The 19,760-nt window shown below is 37.8% G+C and overlaps 1 protein-coding gene across 1 annotated transcript; it reads left to right on the forward strand.

Annotated features, from left to right (window-relative positions):
• The first annotated feature begins 1,232 nt into the window (after positions 1-1,232).
• On the forward strand, positions 1,233-19,668 carry idh2 (isocitrate dehydrogenase (NADP(+)) 2). Its single transcript, XM_042495521.2, has 11 exons — positions 1,233-1,433; positions 6,922-7,013; positions 7,551-7,716; positions 11,119-11,279; positions 11,421-11,564; positions 13,688-13,824; positions 14,415-14,566; positions 14,727-14,839; positions 15,088-15,185; positions 15,283-15,375; positions 19,256-19,668. Exons 1-11 carry the CDS (start codon positions 1,325-1,327, stop codon positions 19,338-19,340), a joined length of 1,350 nt encoding a protein of 449 aa, XP_042351455.2. The 5' UTR covers positions 1,233-1,324; the 3' UTR covers positions 19,341-19,668.
• Positions 19,669-19,760: the final 92 nt, after the last annotated feature.

The raw sequence follows: 19,760 nt of genomic DNA on the forward strand, positions 1-19,760 counted from the left end.
GGTGAAATTAGTCATTTTGCAATAGTTGTGATGCTCAGTAAAATGTATCCACTGATTTACAGATGTCTCTTTTGCCATGTAAGTCAGTGGCATAAAGTCCTTTAGGACCGCAGGGCATGTGGTGATTACAGTTCAGTTCAGTATATTTCTGGTGAGTACATTTGATCTGGTGTGATTACAGCTTGGCCACTACAAAATTGGCTTCATAGTCTGGTGCACTTCTCAGGGGCCTGATTCAGAGATACAAATGGTTCATTCTGTGGTAACAAAAACACAGTTCTTATTGTCAGCTGATTATGAATTAATGAAAACATAGCTAAGGTGGCTTATTCTTTGCTTACCTACAGTTTTCTTGTTAAATCATAAAAATATGTTCAATGGCCTTCTAATGCCTCTCTGTCATCCACAGTCATCTCAGAAGTTTCACTTCTATGTAACCACATGTGGTTTGTCCCACCTCTGGCTCATGCAAATGTATAACAGGATCAGCTGGCTGAAACTGTTGGAGAGATACTGAAAGACTAGTTCATACAAAACTGGAAAAGTGAGCTCAGAAATATGATATATATATCATGCTATTTGTAATTTTCAAGTACACACAACACCAGAATTCCTCAATTCACTGAAAGACATAAAATGTTAGAAACCAGAGGATCTGCAACCTCTGCATATTTTGTTTGAATGTCAGAATATAAGCTTAATAAAGTATAGAGAAAGGTTTATGCTAAAGTATCATTCAAACCGTTAATTTTGTCAAAAGTTTTCTGTTAACTAGGTGCTTTTTTGAAGAATGTCCTTCCTTTGTTTAAATCTTATTAGATGTATTTTAGCCATGCGGTGTGCCATTGTTATATTATTTCTGTATGTAATGTTTGTGCTCCGTACAATGTGATATGACCTTAAGTTAAGTAAATGAAATCAAATGAAAGAAAAATCGATGTCTGACATTTCTGCAGCCATTTCTACAGTATAAATTGTGAGGGAAGAAATCAAAAATCAACATTTTCATTTGGGCCTTTAAAAAGCAGCAGTGAGTGCAGACGGTGACCTTCGGTTTAGGTCATGCAGCCACGAGAGACTCACAGTTAACCTGCTCTGTGCTGTTGTCTAGACGCTGCAAAGTTAGCCGCTATTTTCTGTCGGTCCCTCCTCTGAGTCTGTGTGGCTCTGACGTTGCAACCAGCGTGTCCCGGCGGTGAGGCGAAGAAGGGCGGTGCTGCCTCCGCTGCTGACTATATTGCAGAGAGCCTCAGAGCGCTTTGCCCCCTCTCTGCTCTGACTTTCGTCGAGTGTCAACCACTGCCTCCAAGTGAACCGGGCCAACATGGCTGGATATTTGAAAGTCCTCAGCTCTCTGTCCAGATCCGCCGCTGCTTTTTCCAGAAACCCCGCGGTGATTGCACCGGCTGCGAATTGTCAGCAACAAAGAAACTGTGAGTGGGGAGAGATAACCGGGGTCATATTCAGCATCACTTTGTTAACGTGTAATCTTTATGTTAGGATACTGCATTGTTACATCCAGCTTAAATTTGCTACTGTAGCGACAAAAAACGCGAGTAGTGAGAAGCCGGTGCGGACGAGCTAACGCTGCTAACGTTCTGTTAGCTAAGTTGCGCGTGCGGTTAATGTTAGCCGGGGATGCTTTTAATGGTATTAATGGTTTTGTGAGCTTAAGAGCAATGATGCTCCTAACAGCTCCCAGTGGTTTAATGGTCGTTTTATACCCGGCCGAGTACCGGTTGTTTACATTATCAATAGGCTGTAAACGTCGAGATATGACGGCCGAGAAGGCGAAGCGAGCAGCCGGGGAGAGCTCTCTTTGTCTTCCCCTTCTAAAGTTTGGGGGTGACCGCGGTTAAGATATCATAAATGAATGACATGTTAACTGTCAGAAATACTACAAGCAAAACAAATGTGTGTGGGTAAGTTTACACCCGCTCCCTTTCCCGAGAAGACATAAATCATGGGGGAAATTAGCGGTGCAAAAACTGGCAGGAGATGAATAAATGAATCTTCCGTTTTTACTGACTGTGCGGACATTTTATCGCTCGCCGCCCGGGGCTAGCTTACAGTAAAAAAACTCAAAATAGAGTCAAATCAGTTATCCAAATCCACCCAGAGGAGCTGCTCTTCAGCCATCATGTCATTAGTGTCACACTGTCTTAGAAAACTTTTACCAAGGTCAGCCACCGCATACGAGTCTCCGCCGTAGAGAGCAATGGCTGCCGGTGCCCGTCTGTCCTACATAATGTTTTCCATCTGGGTTTCATTCACAGCAGAGTCAAGTGCTGCACATTTCACCACATCCGACCCCTGTATTTTCACTGTAAAACCATGTGCGGCTTTTTAGTTTTGTGTTAAACGTTCACAAATTAGACTTTTATGTATATTAGTGTTAAGAGGGCAAACCACATTTAGATGCTTTTTATGGTCTGAGATTTGGGATCCAGAGTCATCACGTGGGCTCTGCAGTCATCCCAAATTTCATACAGCAGCAGTTTGTAACTATTAAAGCCCTTGTGTTGTGGATTGCATGTCTCTATGCAACCACAACTAGCAGCAGCAGTTAGTGTTTACAAAGCAGTGGGTCACATGAAGGGTACTTTGACTCAAAGAGTGATTTAATCAAGTTGTCATTTGAGCTTTGTAGTGTACCTTGCTGTCAGTGGTGAATGATATTAGCCCAGTTTGCACCAGCAGGAATATCTCCACTAGATAAACAATGCACTGCCACTACTTTTAAACTCTTAATATGTTGACATACACCTATGGCAGCACTGTGACTGCATTTTGTTTGTGGTTTAATTTAGAAATCATCACAGAACACAAATCAGTGAGTTAAAAGTTGAATTGAGAGTACAGTTTTCTTATTATTGCAGTCACAAGTTGCATTGTCGTTGCTGACAACTGTTTGCGGCAATTACATGCCCTTTAAATTTACAGTGCTCATAAAATTGACCAGCATGCTGTTTCTTCTTTGTGCTGGATTTTACAAAGCCAAGGAGCAATGCTCCTGTTATTCTCCAATTTACATAATAAACTTTTAAAACCTTGCATCGCTGTAGCTTTCTGTTTTGTTTTTTTTGTCAGTAGAGCTTAACCCTTCATTAACTGACTTTCTTGAAATGTCTTGCCTGCTGCTTAGTTTTAGTCTTTTTGTTTACCTGGTGATTGATAGGATTAAAACAAAGGAGTTTAAAACTTGCCTCCCTCTGTTGAAAGTTAACCAAGGAGACTAGCCAGACAAAGGTTATTGCGGTCATCTTGAGAAGCCATGCATTGTTTGAGACTGTGACTGCCTCGGCTTAATGTATAGAGCACAAGTAATGTTTTACTCATAAAAATGATCTTGCTATCCAACCTTGCAGTGCAGTTCTCACATTAGTAGTAAATAATGTGTGTTTACAGTGGATTTAAAACAGTTAAAAAATGAAAGTTGGCACTGATTGTGAGGCCAGATTGTTAGTTGTTTACTTATTCTTTAATCAGATATTTCTATTTCTATTTCTATTTCTATTATTTTTGAATAGATTCTACATTTAGGGAAATTCTTTTACAGCTGTTTCAGACAAAACAACATTTAATACTAAGGCATTTAAGACAAAATGACAATACTCAAAGTTTTGTTTTGGTATCAGAGCTGAAACCAAGGCATTGTATAGTGTGAAAACATCTTGAACGGCAACTAATCCTTGTCAAAGTTATGTCTAGACTAAGTCTCCATAGACTTGTTTTTAATTCTTAGTTTGCTCTTCTGTTTTATCGACATGCTAAGCTGTGGATCTAGTATGATTTTCTGTGTAACTGTGCCATTTTATACATTGTTGTATATTTCTTCCACTGACTGTGTTCATCTGAAGTCACCTATAGAAGGAAAAACATTGTTGCAGGCTCAGCTGCATGTGTGAATGATGTGGCAGGCGGACCCACATGACTTTGTTTCAGCTCACCCTTCAGGGTCCAGTTTGTGATGCATTCAGAAGTTACATAACCCACTCAGCTCCCTCCCGTGCTCCCCTCCCCCTTGCGCTGTGATAGTGGAGCCCTGTTTTAGCAGATCTAGGTTAGACTAGTCAGAAATTATGCCAGTAACAGCAGCTGTTAATGACTCACCCATGATGCACTGCAGCAGACACTAAACTGTTCCAATAGCAGGTGGAAAGTCACAGTCTTTTATTGAATTACCTAAATCCAGTTTACTTTCTCCACTCATGAGGTGCTTAATGTTTCCTGATCATAAAACATAACTGTTAATATTTCTATTGGAAAAATATATAATCTGTTTGGTTATTGATTTCACCACATTATTGGAGCACAGACCTATTTTGTGAACAGATAGAGCAACAGAATGTCACGTGCAGTGAAAGTGAGACTTAACCATTAATTGTGCTAGGTCTAAAGGTTTGATTTTACTCACTTCTGCAGCACTGCTTCTCTCATGCATTGGTCTGATCAGCTTTGATTGGACGGACAGATCAATTATCCACCTTGTGTCTCGAACTCCTCATAAGGATAGTAATCAGTCACATGCATATATGCTAGGGGTCCACCGATATTGGCTTTTCAGGGCCTATAACCATATTGATTATTAGTAATTAATGAGACCGATAACCAATATTTGGAGCCGATATGCATTTACAATAAAAATGAAAATATTTCTGTCAAAATTTAGAATGTGGACTATAATAAACTCCAACACAAAACTTTGTTTAAATGCCTTTAGCAAACGTTTAATCAAAACTCACACTTTCGGCATCAAATAAAGCAAGTTCCCAGCAACTTTTTTTTTTATAAGGGCAAATAAAAATTCAAAGTTCCTCCTGATTGGTCATCTAATGTACGCTTGTCAACCATCCACACCCAAGCTGATCTTAGTTGGACTAAATCTTGCTACATTTGTTGATGTGAGGTGTCAAATTAGTCAGCAGAAGTAGTAACACTCATAGCTAACACGTTTGCTTTTATTATTTCTTTCTGTCTGCTTCATGCTTTTATGTAACATGATTGTAACATAAAGGTCACAACTGCTATGAGGTTATTTTCAGTGCTTCATGGACACCATGTCTCGGCAGGGCTCGTGTATCATGCTTGGAGCATGGGAACAAAGCGGAGACTGTTTTGACAGGTGTTACCAAGGCTTTATAATCCTGACTAGGTCAAATGTCTTCACATAGCCTACATGGAGGTTTGATATTTTATTAAATGAATTTAAGGAAATGCTGGTTGCGTAATAATTCCACCATGCTCCTTATGTTTACTTGCATTATTCTAGGAAGGCTTTGGGTAGCAGTGGGGGAGCATTAACTTGGCTGGGAAATCTGAGAGTCACTTGATCCTCTGCACCTCCCCCTGTACTTTTCTATTCACTCAAATGGTCCTGCTGGCAGGACTCTCACACACTGAGCAGATATGATTAGAGACACTAATCTACGTCGATCCAACAGGAAAGCAAAGATGTTAAGAGACCGAGTTTAGATGTGTTTAAAAATACAAACTCTGAAAAGTGGTAAATTTTATAAAAGTAAAATAATGCACACATTTTGAGAAAATAACATTCAGGAAACCAAGTGGGTTTTTTTCTATAAATAATAACATGGTTTGTAGGGTAAAATTATAGACTGAAATAGTTAAATCTTTTAGCAGTTATGTAGTTGTAGACCTTATTCTTGGATGGGTTGCAACTACAGATTACCCCTGTGGAGTTTTCGGTGACTAGTAGCTCTGCACTGCACCCTGCAATGTAATGCCGACAGATTCACGCTATTCCACTGATAGACTGCCTAATAGAGAGTAATGTGCCAAGAAATGTTGCTGACAAAATGCAGCAAATAAAATACAGGGAAAACCTAAATGTAAACGATACAAGTTTAAAAATATTTAATTCCAATGAAAAAACTGGCTTTGCTGTTGTTTTATGAGGAAAGAAATGCACTCAACGCTGTTGTTAGCCAAAAGTGCCAAGAAATGCAGCATACATTTGTTTACAAGAAAACAGCACGTTTATTAGTATCCATATACCTATTGAGTATTTTTGAAAACTTCTCCCATGTGCCATTTGTGTAGGAGAACTATGGTGGCCAAAGCTAAAAAGGCAACAAAAAAAAAAAACAAATTGCCCTGTCTAGGGCCAATGTTTGTTGTGTCCATTCTGGGCTACTGTAGAAACACCATGGCTGACACTGTGGAAGAGGACCAGCTTCGTGTGTAGATATAAAAAGCTTGTTCTTAATTAAACTCAGTGATTCCTTTTTTATAGGTGTTTTTAAACTAATTAAAATACAGATATGATTATTATATATACCATTTCTACCAATAGATGCCCTGAGGTTCTGCACATGGGACCTTTAAAAGACTGAAACACAGTAATGGTTAGAGGTTTCTGATCAGAGCTGGAACAGTTTTGAAAGATATTTAACTGGCAACTTTTCCAATAATCAATGAATTGTTCCATTTCATTTTTTAAGGAAAAATGTCAAACATTCACCTGTCCTTGCCTCTTAAATGCGAGGATTTGTTGCTTCTGACTTATGTAACTGCATATCATTGATTTGGGCTGTCGGTGAAACAAAACAAGACATTTCAAGATTTCACCTTGGACCGTAATGATTATTTTTCACTTTTTTGACACCTTGTAGACTAAATAATGACTCAGTTAATAGAGAATTGGCAGATTAATTGTGAGTGAAAATAATCTTTAGTTGCAGAAGTATTCATGGGGCACAGCAAATGCAAAGGAAATGGAAAGCAGAAAACATAAGTGTCTGTCCTCAGCAGCGAGCCTGAAAACAGGATCTCTTAGTTTTTCCAGTCAATCCTGTGTTTGTGATTGTTGCTCAGCAGTTTTTGAGTCTTGAAATATATGTATTTTTGTTGCGAATGAAATACTGCTCATACTTGAACTGTTCTGTGTGTGATTAACAGATGCCGACAAACGCATCAAAGTGTCCCAGCCGGTGGTGGAGATGGACGGAGATGAGATGACCAGGATCATCTGGGAGTTCATCAAAGAAAAGGTGCGAAAGCAGCGTCCGGGGTAAACTCACAAACAGTGGTGGGTGCCTCAGAGGACGACCAGCCCACGCTGCTGGTCTATTTTTGTATGGCAGACTGGCACGTGGATGTGAGGGGAGGTTTTTCTGTGGGAGATTATGTATGTATGATGCTGGGGGAGGGGCTCTGATGATGTTTCATTCAGTCACTGGCTGATTGCCCCGCAGAGAACAGATGGCTCAGCTGGCTCGTGAATAAAACGTGGAGAAGCATGAGATAAACTCCCTGAATTTTTTCTGAGATACATTGTTCACAGTGAATGTGTAATTCACAATAATGATGTCATGCAAAGTAACAGGCACGTTTTACACTGCATTATGCATACATCATGAAGTGGATTTGTTGAGCTAAATTTGGGGATTTTTGAACATTAAGTCTCATTTTAATTTAAATTGATTTGATCAGTTCAGAAAACTGAACTGTATATACTTTCCTAGACAGCAGATCTGTGTAGATGTTGTAATAAATTGTAGATATTTATAAATGTTTTTGTTCTTTAGCTCATCCTGACCAATGTCGATGTTGAGCTTAAGTATTATGACCTGGGTCTGCCATACCGTGACCAGACTGATGACCAGGTCACCATCGACTCTGCCCTGGCCACTAAGAAGTACAGTGTGGCGGTGAAATGTGCCACCATCACACCAGACGAAGCCAGAGTGGAAGGTCTGTATGAACCTGTGTTGTCATGATAATAACATTTCTCATTTTTGATACAAGACCTTGAAAAATATTGATATTCAATGCCTTTTTCAGTACAATAGGGAAGATTTGACACAGAGGGCATGCAATTTTTTTTATTTAAAGAAAAATCTAACAAGGCTAAAATCTGACAATGTCAGCTTTTCTTTTCTTGGTTAGTAGCAGAGAGCAGCAGAATGACTGTAGTGAACACTAAGCAATAAAAGAGAGGGAAATAGTTCCGCTGGTACCACTATATTGACACTATGGGAAATTATTATTAATATGGTTTCAAGTGATCAGAATCAATGCATCCATTGTTGGCTGTGCAACTTCACTGGTCTCGTGATTCGATTCAATTACGATTATGTCAATGATTGGACTTGCTATCATGATGCATTGCATCCTAAATTTTCTATATTAATGCACATGGCTCCTTTTTCATCAATAAATACAAGCAGTCAGCTAGCTCCGTCCCACAATTCAATGTGATGTTGCTTCCACAAAGTACTGTTTTCTACCGGGAAGTTCTTTTGAATTGTTGAACTTTATTGTCCAGCTTTGGCAGGAAAATCAACAAGCAATGTTACATGGCGATAAACGATTATGAGCTGTATCAGCTGCATCAATGCAGAATTGTCAACATCTGCATCGTGGTGGCCCAGTGGTTAGCACTGTTGCCTCACAGCAAGAAGGTCTCGGGTTTGAGTACAGCATGTAGCAGGTCCTTTCTGTGTGGATCTACAGTGCCTATCATAAGTATTCACCCCCTTTGATGTCTTACCCTTTTATTGCTTTCATAAATCAATCATGGTCAATAAAATTTGGCTCTCTTAACACAAAAATTTATTGGAAAAAACTCTTTAATGTCAAAGTGAAAACAGATTTATCTATAAAGTAATGTTAATGAAAGAAAATTATATAAATAAAAATAATTGTTTGCATAATTATTCACCCCCTTTTTAATTTAATGGTCTAATTCAATAGAGGTCCATCAAATTGTTGCCAATAGTCTCACAATTAGTGAAATGAAGATCATCTGAGTGGTGTGGGTGTGTTTCAAGTGATTGAGTTGTAAAACACCTGTGTCTGAAGGGTCCAGAGAGTGGTTGATCAGTATTCCTGGCTACCATTACACCATGAAGACAGAAGAACACTCTAAGCAACTCAGGGAAAGGGTTATTGAGAAGTACAATTCAGGGGATGGTTACAAAAAAATTTCCAAGGCACTGAACATCCCCCGGAGTTCAGTGAAATCAATTATCAAGAAATGGAAGGAATATGGCACTTGTGTAAATCTGCCTAGATCAGGCCGCCCTCGTAAACTGAGTGACCGTGCAAGTAGGAGACTAGTGAGAGAAGCCACCAAGACCCCTACAACTACTCTGAAGGAGTTACAAGCTTCAGCTGCTGAGATGGGAGAGACTGTGCATGTAGCAACTGCTGCCCAGGTTCTTCACCGGTCAAAGCTTTATGGGAGAGTGGCAATGAGAAAGCCACTGTTGAAGAAAAGTCATATTAGATCTCGACTACAGTTTGCCAAAAAGCACGTGGAAGACTCCACGGTCAAGTGGAGGAAGATTCTTTGGTCTGATGAGACCAAAATTGAGCTTTTTGGCCATCAGACAAGACGTCATGTTTGGCGGAAACCAAACACTGCACATCACCAAAAACACCCCATCCCCACTGTGAAGCATGGTGGTGGCAGCATCATGCTGTGGGGATGTTTCTCAGCAACTGGACCTGGAAGGCTTGTAAAGATAGAGGGCAGAATGAATGCTGCAAAATACACTGAAATCCTGGGGGACAATCTTTTTCAGTCTGCAAGAGAACTACGACTTGGGAGGAGATTTATTTTCCAGCAAGACAATGATCCAAAACATACTGCAAAAGCTACACAGGAATGGTTAAAAAAGAACCAGGTAAATGTTCTGGAGTGGCCGAGTCAAAGAGAATTTGCGGCTGGACTTGAAAAGGGCTGTTCATGCCCGATACCCGCGCAACCTGACAGAGCTTGAGCAGTTTTGCAAAGAAGAATGGAGCAAAATTGCAGTGGGCAGATGTGCAACACTGATTGAGACCTATCCACACAGACTCACTGCTGTGATTGCAGCCAAAGGTGCATCTACTAAATACTGACTTGAAGGCGGTGAATAATTATGCAAACAATTATTTTCATTTATATAATTTTCTTTCATTAACATTACTTTATAGAAATCTGTTTTCACTTTGACATTAAAGAGTTTTTTCCAATAAATTTTTGTGTTAAAAAAGCTAAATTTTATTGACCATGATTGATTTATGAAAGCAATGAAAGGGTAAAACATCAGAGGGGGTGAATACTTATGATAGGCACTGTATGTTAGATCAGGGCTCCTGTCAGTGCTCCCGACCAAGGCACTGGCAGTAGATCTGGAGCCGCTCCCCGAGCACCGCACATGGCTGCTCACTGCTCCGTAGACGATAGGTTAAAAGTTTTTTTTTTGGAAAATCCTGCACAGTATATCTTTAACTGCTTGAATGTTAATGGAACTGTAGTTAAGACTCACTTCAGGATTTCAGAGCTTTTAGATTTAAGTCCCTTAATTCCACAGATTGAGATAGAATAGTTTTAGCAGGTTTCATGGAGGAAAATGGTCACAGCAGAGAAATGAAATGTATTTTCAATATAAACAATTAAAAAGGTCTTTGGAAAGTGGAACTCTGATTTGACTGTAAAAGGATTAAAGCAGTCTGAACTGAAAGCAGTATCAAATGTGCAGTCAGAGGCCTGTGTTGGCTGCTGCACAGTGCTGACTGCAGCAGACATCAAAACTTTGGGATGCAAGGCTACAACGTTTAAAGATTTATCAAGGCATGTTGAGTTTAGTTAAGAATCGGAGTGTTTAAGAAACCTAGACAAAATAAAGTAAAAAATCTGCCATTTTCCTGTCTTCAATCTTATTTGTGTTTTAATTTTACAATGCTTAAAAACAAACTGGAGGATCCAAGTCGAATTATATGAATTATTAATGCACAGATGTTTTAGGCAGATGCCTGTTGTCTGTGTGCAAATGCCAGGTGCATCTACAGTGAACATGCTGCACTAGTAATTGGTAATGTTAAAATGTAAGCTTATCAACCACATTCACTGGCAGAGAACGTGACTTTTGGAGCCCAACCAAAATATGTCAGCTGATAAATGACAGTTCATTTCCACCACTCTATAATTTGTTGAGGGAGTTTATTATTTTAACATCAAAACATTTGGCCCAATACATTTCTTGGTTTAGATTTTTAGAAAAGCAAATTTAAGAGAATTAAATCTCAAATATAAATGTAGGGATGAGCCTTAAAGATGCTGTACATCCTTTTCTACAGCAGTGCTTTCTGTGTTTTTATATTCAGAGTTCAGCCTGAAGAAGATGTGGAAGAGCCCCAACGGCACCATCAGGAACATCTTGGGTGGCACCGTCTTCCGTGAGCCAATCATCTGCAAGAACATTCCCAGGCTTGTTCCAGGCTGGACGCAACCCATCACCATCGGCAGACACGCTTTCGGTGACCAGGTGAGTGAACTCTTAAGTGCTAAAGAGAGTGTTAAAGCAGTTCAGTTTACAGTGATATATCTTTTGCTTCTTGAGCTCACAAAACAACAAACCAGGCAACCACAGGATTGATGTAAACTTTATGAAATGTTACCTCTACAGTACAGAGCAACAGACTTTGTTGTGGACCAGCCTGGCAAATTTAAGATCATCTTCTCACCCGCTGATGGTAGTACAGCCAAGGAGTGGGAGGTCTATGACTTCCCTGCAGGAGGCTGTGGAATGGGCATGTACAACACAGACGAGGTGAGTGTGTGCACGTACTTCTGTTTAAAGACTGACACTGTCTTGTCATCAACAAATCCCATTTAAAAACAAAAAACAAAAAAAAAAAAAACATGCAGTATAAATGTGTTAGTGCTTCCTTCACTACTTTGTGACAACTGGCATTCAGTCTTAGACGGGTTTGTTCCTGCTAAAGAGATAAATCTTGGAATAAATATTGTATTTACCTATTTCAGCAAATATTACTTAAACAGGAGTTGATGGTGTGTTGTCGAGTACAAATATTTGTTTTTTGTATTTGTTGTTTTCAGATAAAGAAATGCAAATACTTGTGTACGCACAATTACCTCAAAGTAAACTACAGTTTCCATGTTCATTATAATTAAGGAACATGGTCACCTGGTTTAACAGTGCAGCTCACTGGTGTGTTTTTGAACAACAGTGGAGCTCTATGGCACATTGTGTTTCTTTTTGCTCAGTTCAGCTCCTACAATAAGTCTAAAATACACAGTGGAAACAAAATTGTTACATTCAGACTGTTAAATGCAAAAAATGCTCCATTGAAACCCATTCAAACTCCAGTTTTTGATCCCACAGCAATCAAAGTATGTATTATTTTTGGGTGTCATTCTGGGCTTTTGCATATTAGCATTTGGGGAAAATGCATGGTATTATTACTAGGTGCATTGTCACAATCAATGTTGCCGTTAATCATTGACATATCCCAGGCTGTGATCATCAAAAAGTAGTCTACCTAGCATGTAGTATATTGAAAATAATTCATTTTTTGTGTCGTTGTTTTTTTCATCTTAAAGCATAGTGGCATCATGGCAAAAACCTGTCATTTAAAGTGTTAAAATTCTGAAAATTTATTAATATTTGATATTTATGATTAAGACTGATGTAAGTTAAAAAATTAACTCAGTGAAAGTAGAAATACATTTTTATGTATAATATCTTTATAGCCTGATTTTTGTGCACAGAGCAATACAAGTGTGTAATGTTAAAGCCTAAGGGTTAACTATATCAAAACTGTTATCAAAACATCCATTTACAAACTTTTAGGCAACTCATGCAGTGTAATCCAAGTTTCAGTTATTCAGTACTATGCTTAGTACTTTTTAAACACGTGTATTTTCACTAAAAAAAAACAACCTTAGTCTGTATTTGAAGAGAGAATAGATAAGTTTTACTTTTGGCTGAGTGTTAAACAGTGTGGTTGCACATAAATGTCTGAAAAAATGGAAACATGCCCTGTGTAATATCCCAGAGCCAAAGATGACGTCTTCAAATGTTTGGTTTTTTTCCATTGACCAAAAGTCTAAACTACCAAATCTGTTCAGTTTATCGTGTCTGACAAAAATAGCATCGGTTTCCCGCATTTAGGAGGCATTGAACCAGTAAATGTTTGACTCTTGTGCTTTGAAAAATCCTTATTTGATTATCAAAGTAGTGACTAATTTTCTGTCAATCTAATTCAAGCTAATTGTTTCAGCTTTAGCATCAGTTAATCTTTGTTTTTGGGCTTTTATGGGATTTGTTGACAATAAGAAATAACTTTTTCACTTTAACACATAAGATTTGTTTCTGAGCTCTACAAAAGACAATTGTATCTTAAAAGCCACTCCAGGTAAAGATAAAAGTTACTACATGCCTGAGTGAGATGGTTTTCAGATTAAAATGCCTGTTTGCTAAGTAAAATGTTGTTGGTGGGACATTTTTCACTAAAAATATTTTTTTCTACTTGGAGGAATGCAAAATAAGCATAAAGTTGCTTAATTCTTGTTAGTAGTTCCAAATTGTTTTACCCCAATCTCTACCCATTTAGGCATGTAGATTGTTAATTCTTCTATCCAAATGCTCAATTCTGTAACTTTTCATGCTCTAGGAAAACTGCCTTTACTCTGTGCCACAGGCTGTCAGTAGAACTGACACAGCAGTGGTAGCAGCTGGTAGACTAATGTCTTTTCAACCTGCTCCGCTACTGTTTTGTTTGCCTTCATCAGCACTCTATGTTTGATTAAACAACATCAGAGGTCGTAGCAGATGACTTTCAACTTGTCAAGGGGAAGGTTGTTAACCCCTGTACTACTGATAAAATGTTACAGCAGTTGTGAGCTGTGTGTATTTTTCCCTTCCAACAGTCTATCACAGGCTTTGCCCACAGCTGCTTCCAGTATGCTATTGCCAAGAAGTGGCCCCTGTACATGAGCACAAAAAACACCATTCTCAAAGCCTATGATGGCAGATTTAAAGACATCTTCCAGGATATCTTTGAAAAGTAAGTGTCTTCTATCTTTGTGTTTTGTAATTCACAAATAGACACACATAACACTTCTTTTTTGCTTATTTCTTTTTTTTTTCACTTAACCCTTTGAAACCTTAGCAAAATGGTTGATTTCTTTCGAAAAGATTGGTAGAAGGCAATGAGCAATTTAACAAAACATGGCCAAAAGTTTTCAGTAACTTAGTAAAAGAAAAGGACAATTACCTGAAAATAAGCAAAGTACAAACAAAACTGGACATGACCCAAAAAAAGTGCTGAACATTTTTTTAAAATGACATAATTTTTTCCCCATGTAACATAATTTTAAATATCAAATTTATAATAATTATGAATATAGTTTTCTGAACATTCTTATTTTTTTTTTTATTATATTTATTTTTAGTAATTTTCAGTTAGCCTTTTTCCATGTCTATTTTTCAAAGAAATCAAACCAAGATGCTCAGGTTTAAAGGGCTAAATGTCTTGTGAAAGGTCTCTAAACGCCGCACAAAAAACTGACATAAATCCAAATTTCAGGGGGTTAAATGTTATGGAATACGGTTAAAAGCAGCTTTAGTTAAACATATTGTTTGTGCTTCTTTTAGGCATTACAAGCCCGAGTTTGACAAACTGAAGATCTGGTATGAGCACAGGCTTATTGATGACATGGTTGCCCAAGTCCTCAAGTCTTCTGGAGCCTTTGTATGGGCTTGCAAGAACTACGACGGAGACGTGCAGTCCGATATCCTCGCACAGGGTGAGATGTTTGGAAAGCGACACCGCTACTGCTTCTTGGAAAAAAATGTTGTTATGAAATACTGCAGCCTATAAGTATTTGAGATGCCTGCCAACTTTTTAGAGCAGATGTGGGTTGCATTAAAAGAAGGATTTGTGCATTTGGTGTTTCTTGTTTTTAGGTTTCGGCTCTCTGGGGTTGATGACATCAGTTCTCGTGTGCCCTGATGGCAAGACTATCGAGGCTGAGGCCGCCCACGGCACCGTGACCAGGCACTATCGCGAGCACCAGAAGGTTACTTATCATATTTATCAATCTTATGGCTCTGTATTAGAAAACATTTCAACCAGGCAATGATACAGAAAATGTGTGAGTCCACATTATGGCCTTGCAAGCAGACTGTGGAATCTGTGGGGTTATACTGCCATCGTGTGGGGAAATTTGAGAAGTACACCTAGCTGCCCAAAACACATATATTGATTAAAAAACAACCTTCTAGCTCTGTGCAGTCATTAAAACTTTGTCCTCAACTCTCCTTCCAGGGAAGGCCGACCAGCACCAACCCCATCGCCAGCATCTTTGCCTGGACCAGAGGCCTGGAGCATCGCGGCAAACTTGATGGCAACCCCGACCTCATCAAGTAAGACATGCTGTTGGTTTTGTAGTCCGATGCTGACATGAAACAAGTTTTGTTTTTGTTTTTTTCTTCATCCTCTAATTTCCTTGTTTGTTTGCAGATTCTCCCAGACTCTGGAGAGGGTGTGCGTCGAGACTGTTGAGAGCGGCACAATGACCAAGGACCTCGCAGGCTGCATCCACGGCCTGTCCAAGTAAGTGTTACAGAGAGTGTTCACAACTACAAGCACTACATTGTAAAACTTATTATACATGAAGGTAATGATGATATACATTTGATTTATTTTATTAGATATACTTAGATTTTGCTAGAAGGGATGGGCATTTACAGAAATGTCTATATTTGAGTATGTGTGTTAAATTGTTACCAAGTACAGTTTAAAAAAATATAAAAATCTAATGTAAGAAAAAGGTCAGAAATGTAGGCTGGGGTCAGAGGTTCTGCACATCAGACTGTAGCAATTAGCTATGAATTGTAAGTTCAGTGCTACATAGACACACATTTATTTCATATGTTTCGTTAAAGTACTTCCAAACATCACTCTCAACTCACAACGTGTGGTCGCCATTCTGCCTGTAATGTAAGATCGAGGTATATCAAACTGAAAATGTTGAAAGCTGTCTGTAGATGTGCAGATCTATCATTTTTTCTTCATGTGTCTGTGCAGATATTCATAGATCACAGTTACATCACTGCCTCTCATCCCAAAAAATGTGCACTTGTGTACTTGTGTGTATGTACAGATAGTTGGATGGATAGATGATCAGATAGAGATGGATAGAGAGAGACAGATGTAGATATATAAATATATAGACGGAGATATAGACTCATCAAATACATCTACAACTGCTGAGGATGAAATTACACCATTTTGCAAAAAATAAACCCCAAAAAATTATTAGTCTATCACAGTTAACAAATGTTAATGCCCAGAACAAACACCACATGTCCAAATCAAGTACTTAAGTAGTCATGCCCATCCCTAGCTCATCAGATCAGAGTTCTTATTTGTTTCATTAAAACACTGGATATATTGAAGAGGAACAAGTGTCCCGCCGCACAGCCATGACAGCACGCCCATGAGCATGTTCAGTTTGAATGGCATCATCAGGGACTCAAATATTTCTGTCTGAACTATAACAAACCTAAATGTCTTGGAAGTGTTACATAAACATGTTGTTACCTGTGAGGCTTCTGAAGGTGGAAGGAACACTTGGGCCCCAGAGATCACTAAAAATAAGGAATGGATTTTTTTTTTCTTTTGGGATGTCACATCTCAAATATGTCGAATAGAAAACACAATTGCAAATAACAAGCATTCAAATCTAACATATAGAAAGAAATGGAAAAAAAATTCAGTCATTTGAAACATGGTAATCCCAACGTTTTATGAAATTTACAAGGGAGAAATATGAGATTCAGAGTACAGCCAAGAATCATTTAGCTGATTAAAAGGAAATTATCCGCAATTATTTAGATTATCAGTTAATCAACTTATTTCTTTAAGGAAAACATAACATAGTTTCAGCATCTTAATTTGTAAGATTTGTGGTTTTTATTCAGCTCTGTATTATTTAAATAGGTTTTTACTGTAAGTAAGGATGGCAATTGCTAGAATTCTATACTGATTAATACCGATACTATGGACTGTTACTCTTATTGAAACCACTTCTGGTAATATGGTGCAAAAGATAAAGACGTGACATGGAAAGATGTGAAAAAAATTAAGAGTCTGTTGAATTTTTGGAAAAATATCGCGATAAATTGTGTTCTGTTTCCTGAGAAATTACTGTCTGCTCAACAAATATCTGGTGGTGATGTGCTGTAATGCTGCTTCACATCCAGAAGCTAAACTGAAACAATTTTACAAATTAGCAAAGAGCTCTAGTCTTTTATCTTCTCAGAGGAAATAGATATAAAAGAAAACATACTTTGAACATGGCAGCTGTGTTGGAATTGATCAATATCGCCTAAATCTGATCACAGCACTGTTTGTCTCAGAGCTGATCGATATTTCTGCACTGACCAGTGAGAAACTGGTACCAGTTCTCATACCCGTCCCTAACTGAGTCAGAAAGAACATGCTGTCTATCTTGTAATATCTTGTAATATAATTTTTTTTTTTTTTTACAATTTTCTGATATTTTATCAACAAAGTATTTGAGAAAATAATCAGCAGATGAATCAATCATACAAAAACTCATTAGTCGCAGCTCTAATTTGAAGTATGTATCCATTTAGTTCATGGAACATCTTTATGTTTTGGGACATTAAGCTTATAATGGTGCTTCCACTAGCAGATTTTTTTATTTTTTATTTTTCAGTAAATGTTCCCTTTTGATTAAACCACCAGCAGCAGTCTGAAACACTGGCATAAGACAAGGTGTGGTTTGCCCTGATATGAGACGTGATACTGTTGGGGAACATAAAACCTTGTCCCAAACATGCCCTCGTCTTGTTTTTAGCTCAAAGCACTTAAATCTAGTGAGGCCTTTGCAGAACACATGGTGTCAAAATAGTGTTTATGTTTTTGTTTATTTGTTAGTAGGATATCTTGAAAGCATTAACAATTTCAGTGAAGTTTGGTGGAGATTTATGCTGTGTAAGCAAATGTACTTTGCTCAGTTCAGATCAAAATGTGGATCCTGGAGGATTCTTAACATCGCGAAATATGAACAAATGATTGATGAAGAAAAAAATGCAAAGATAATGCACGATTATCATCTAGATCCAGCCACAGCGAAAGATTTGCATTTTTATGAACTCTTACTTGAGAGTCACCTAGCCCTGGTGGAGGTATGTGCCGTTTTGTTCTACCAACATTTAGGAAAATGTACTTTTTCAGCTGTTAGCTTTGGTTTTCTTTGAACATCTGTCAATTACTACTTACTTACTTGTTTCTGTTATTGAAGGCAGCAAACTAGAGACTGCAGAAATACAGGACAGCTGTTTTATTGATAATGCAGCTGTCGTTTAATACTAAGTAATTCTGTGTTTACAGTTGCTTATATCATGTATCTTCCTCATTTTAACATTTTAAGTAGAAAAGATGATGCCATAGATATTATGGTTTTGTATTCAGGGTTCCCACAGTCATGGAAAACTTGGAAAAAGCATGGAATTTCACAATCACATCAGTAATGAAAATCAAAATAAGTTTTGGAGAAGTCATGGAGTTTTGCTGTTTGTAATTTAATGTGAAATAGCATCAAATTTAATTTTGGAAGCTGTCATCGTAACATAACTCTAACATACACTGATGTGTAACATTTGTTTCCCCATCATATATTTTTCTTCATTTTTACCAAATGTTCAACCTCTCCCTTCATGTCTGGCAGCAAGCTGAATCCACAGTTTTCGGCAAGTAGGGCAAGAAAAAAATCAAATAAAAAAAGAATATGGGTTCTTTGAGTCTAAGTCATGGAAAGGTTTTGAAACTGTGTGGGAACCCTGTGTATTTTTCCTAATTTATTTTATTTTATTTTATTATTTATTTATTTATTTTCATGTCTTTTGTATTTCATTTTTGTTTTCAATTTAGTTTCAGTTAGTGTTCAGAGTGGGTTTGATCATTTCAGTTTAGGTTTTATTGTTTAAACATGTTTAGCATTAGTTACTTACTTTTTATATTAGTATACGTGTTTTTTATTTTAGGGGTTAGGGGTAGGATGAATGATGTCCTGTTAGGGATGTCTACATGACTGTGACTGATATTCACAGTCTCAGTAAACATATACATCAATGCCTCCTAATGCTTGTAATGTTGACAAATTCGACAGGCAGAGACTAAAACTACAGAAGTTTTCTGCATATTTTTATATTATTTTAGTGAGTTTTCTAAGTTTCATATCAGTTAGTGTTTTTTTTTTAATTTTATTATTTCAGTTTCTATTTTTTCATCCCTTGTTTTAGTTTTTAGTTGAGTTTGAGTTAACAATAATAACCTTGGATGATGCTGTTATTAATCGATGACCCAACTAATAAATAAAATTACAATAAAATATGAGAGATTGTGTTTTCCGACGTAAGGATGTCACTGAATTGAATCCTGCTGTCTTGTCTTTCCTTTTCAGCGTCAAGCTTAACGAGCACTACGTCAACACCACAGACTTCCTCGATGCCATCAAGACAAATCTGGATAAAGCTCTCGGCAAGTAAAGGACTTGAAAGAGATTAGTTAGCCTGGAGATGGCAACGTCACTCATTGTTTTTGTACCTCATTTTTAACTTAAAGGTCAATTAAATCCACTTGCATTTTGACTGAAGGAGAAAAAGTACTGTGTATAGGATAATGTAGTATTCTATTAGGTTATCAAATACTGTAGTTGAGAGCTGTGCGTCCACCTGATGCCTCCCTAACTATCTGTCCCACTATTTGCAAGGTTTTATTTTTGTAATGTGAAGTACTGTATTCAAAACTGTAATGCCTTGGGCAAGACTGAAGCCTGTCAAACATACCTGCAAATAAATCCTGTTTGACCCACGATGTAAGTGTTTGTTGTTCTTGTTGTTTCAAAGCAAACAAAGGCGAACCGCTTTTTTAAAGGTAAATAAATTTATTATTTTACAGCATCGTCT

This window comes from Plectropomus leopardus, chromosome 7 (genome assembly GCF_026936395.1).
Source record: "Plectropomus leopardus strain MGB_pleo_1.0 chromosome 7, ASM2693639v1, whole genome shotgun sequence".
NCBI classification, from domain to species: Eukaryota; Metazoa; Chordata; class Actinopteri; order Perciformes; family Serranidae; genus Plectropomus; species Plectropomus leopardus.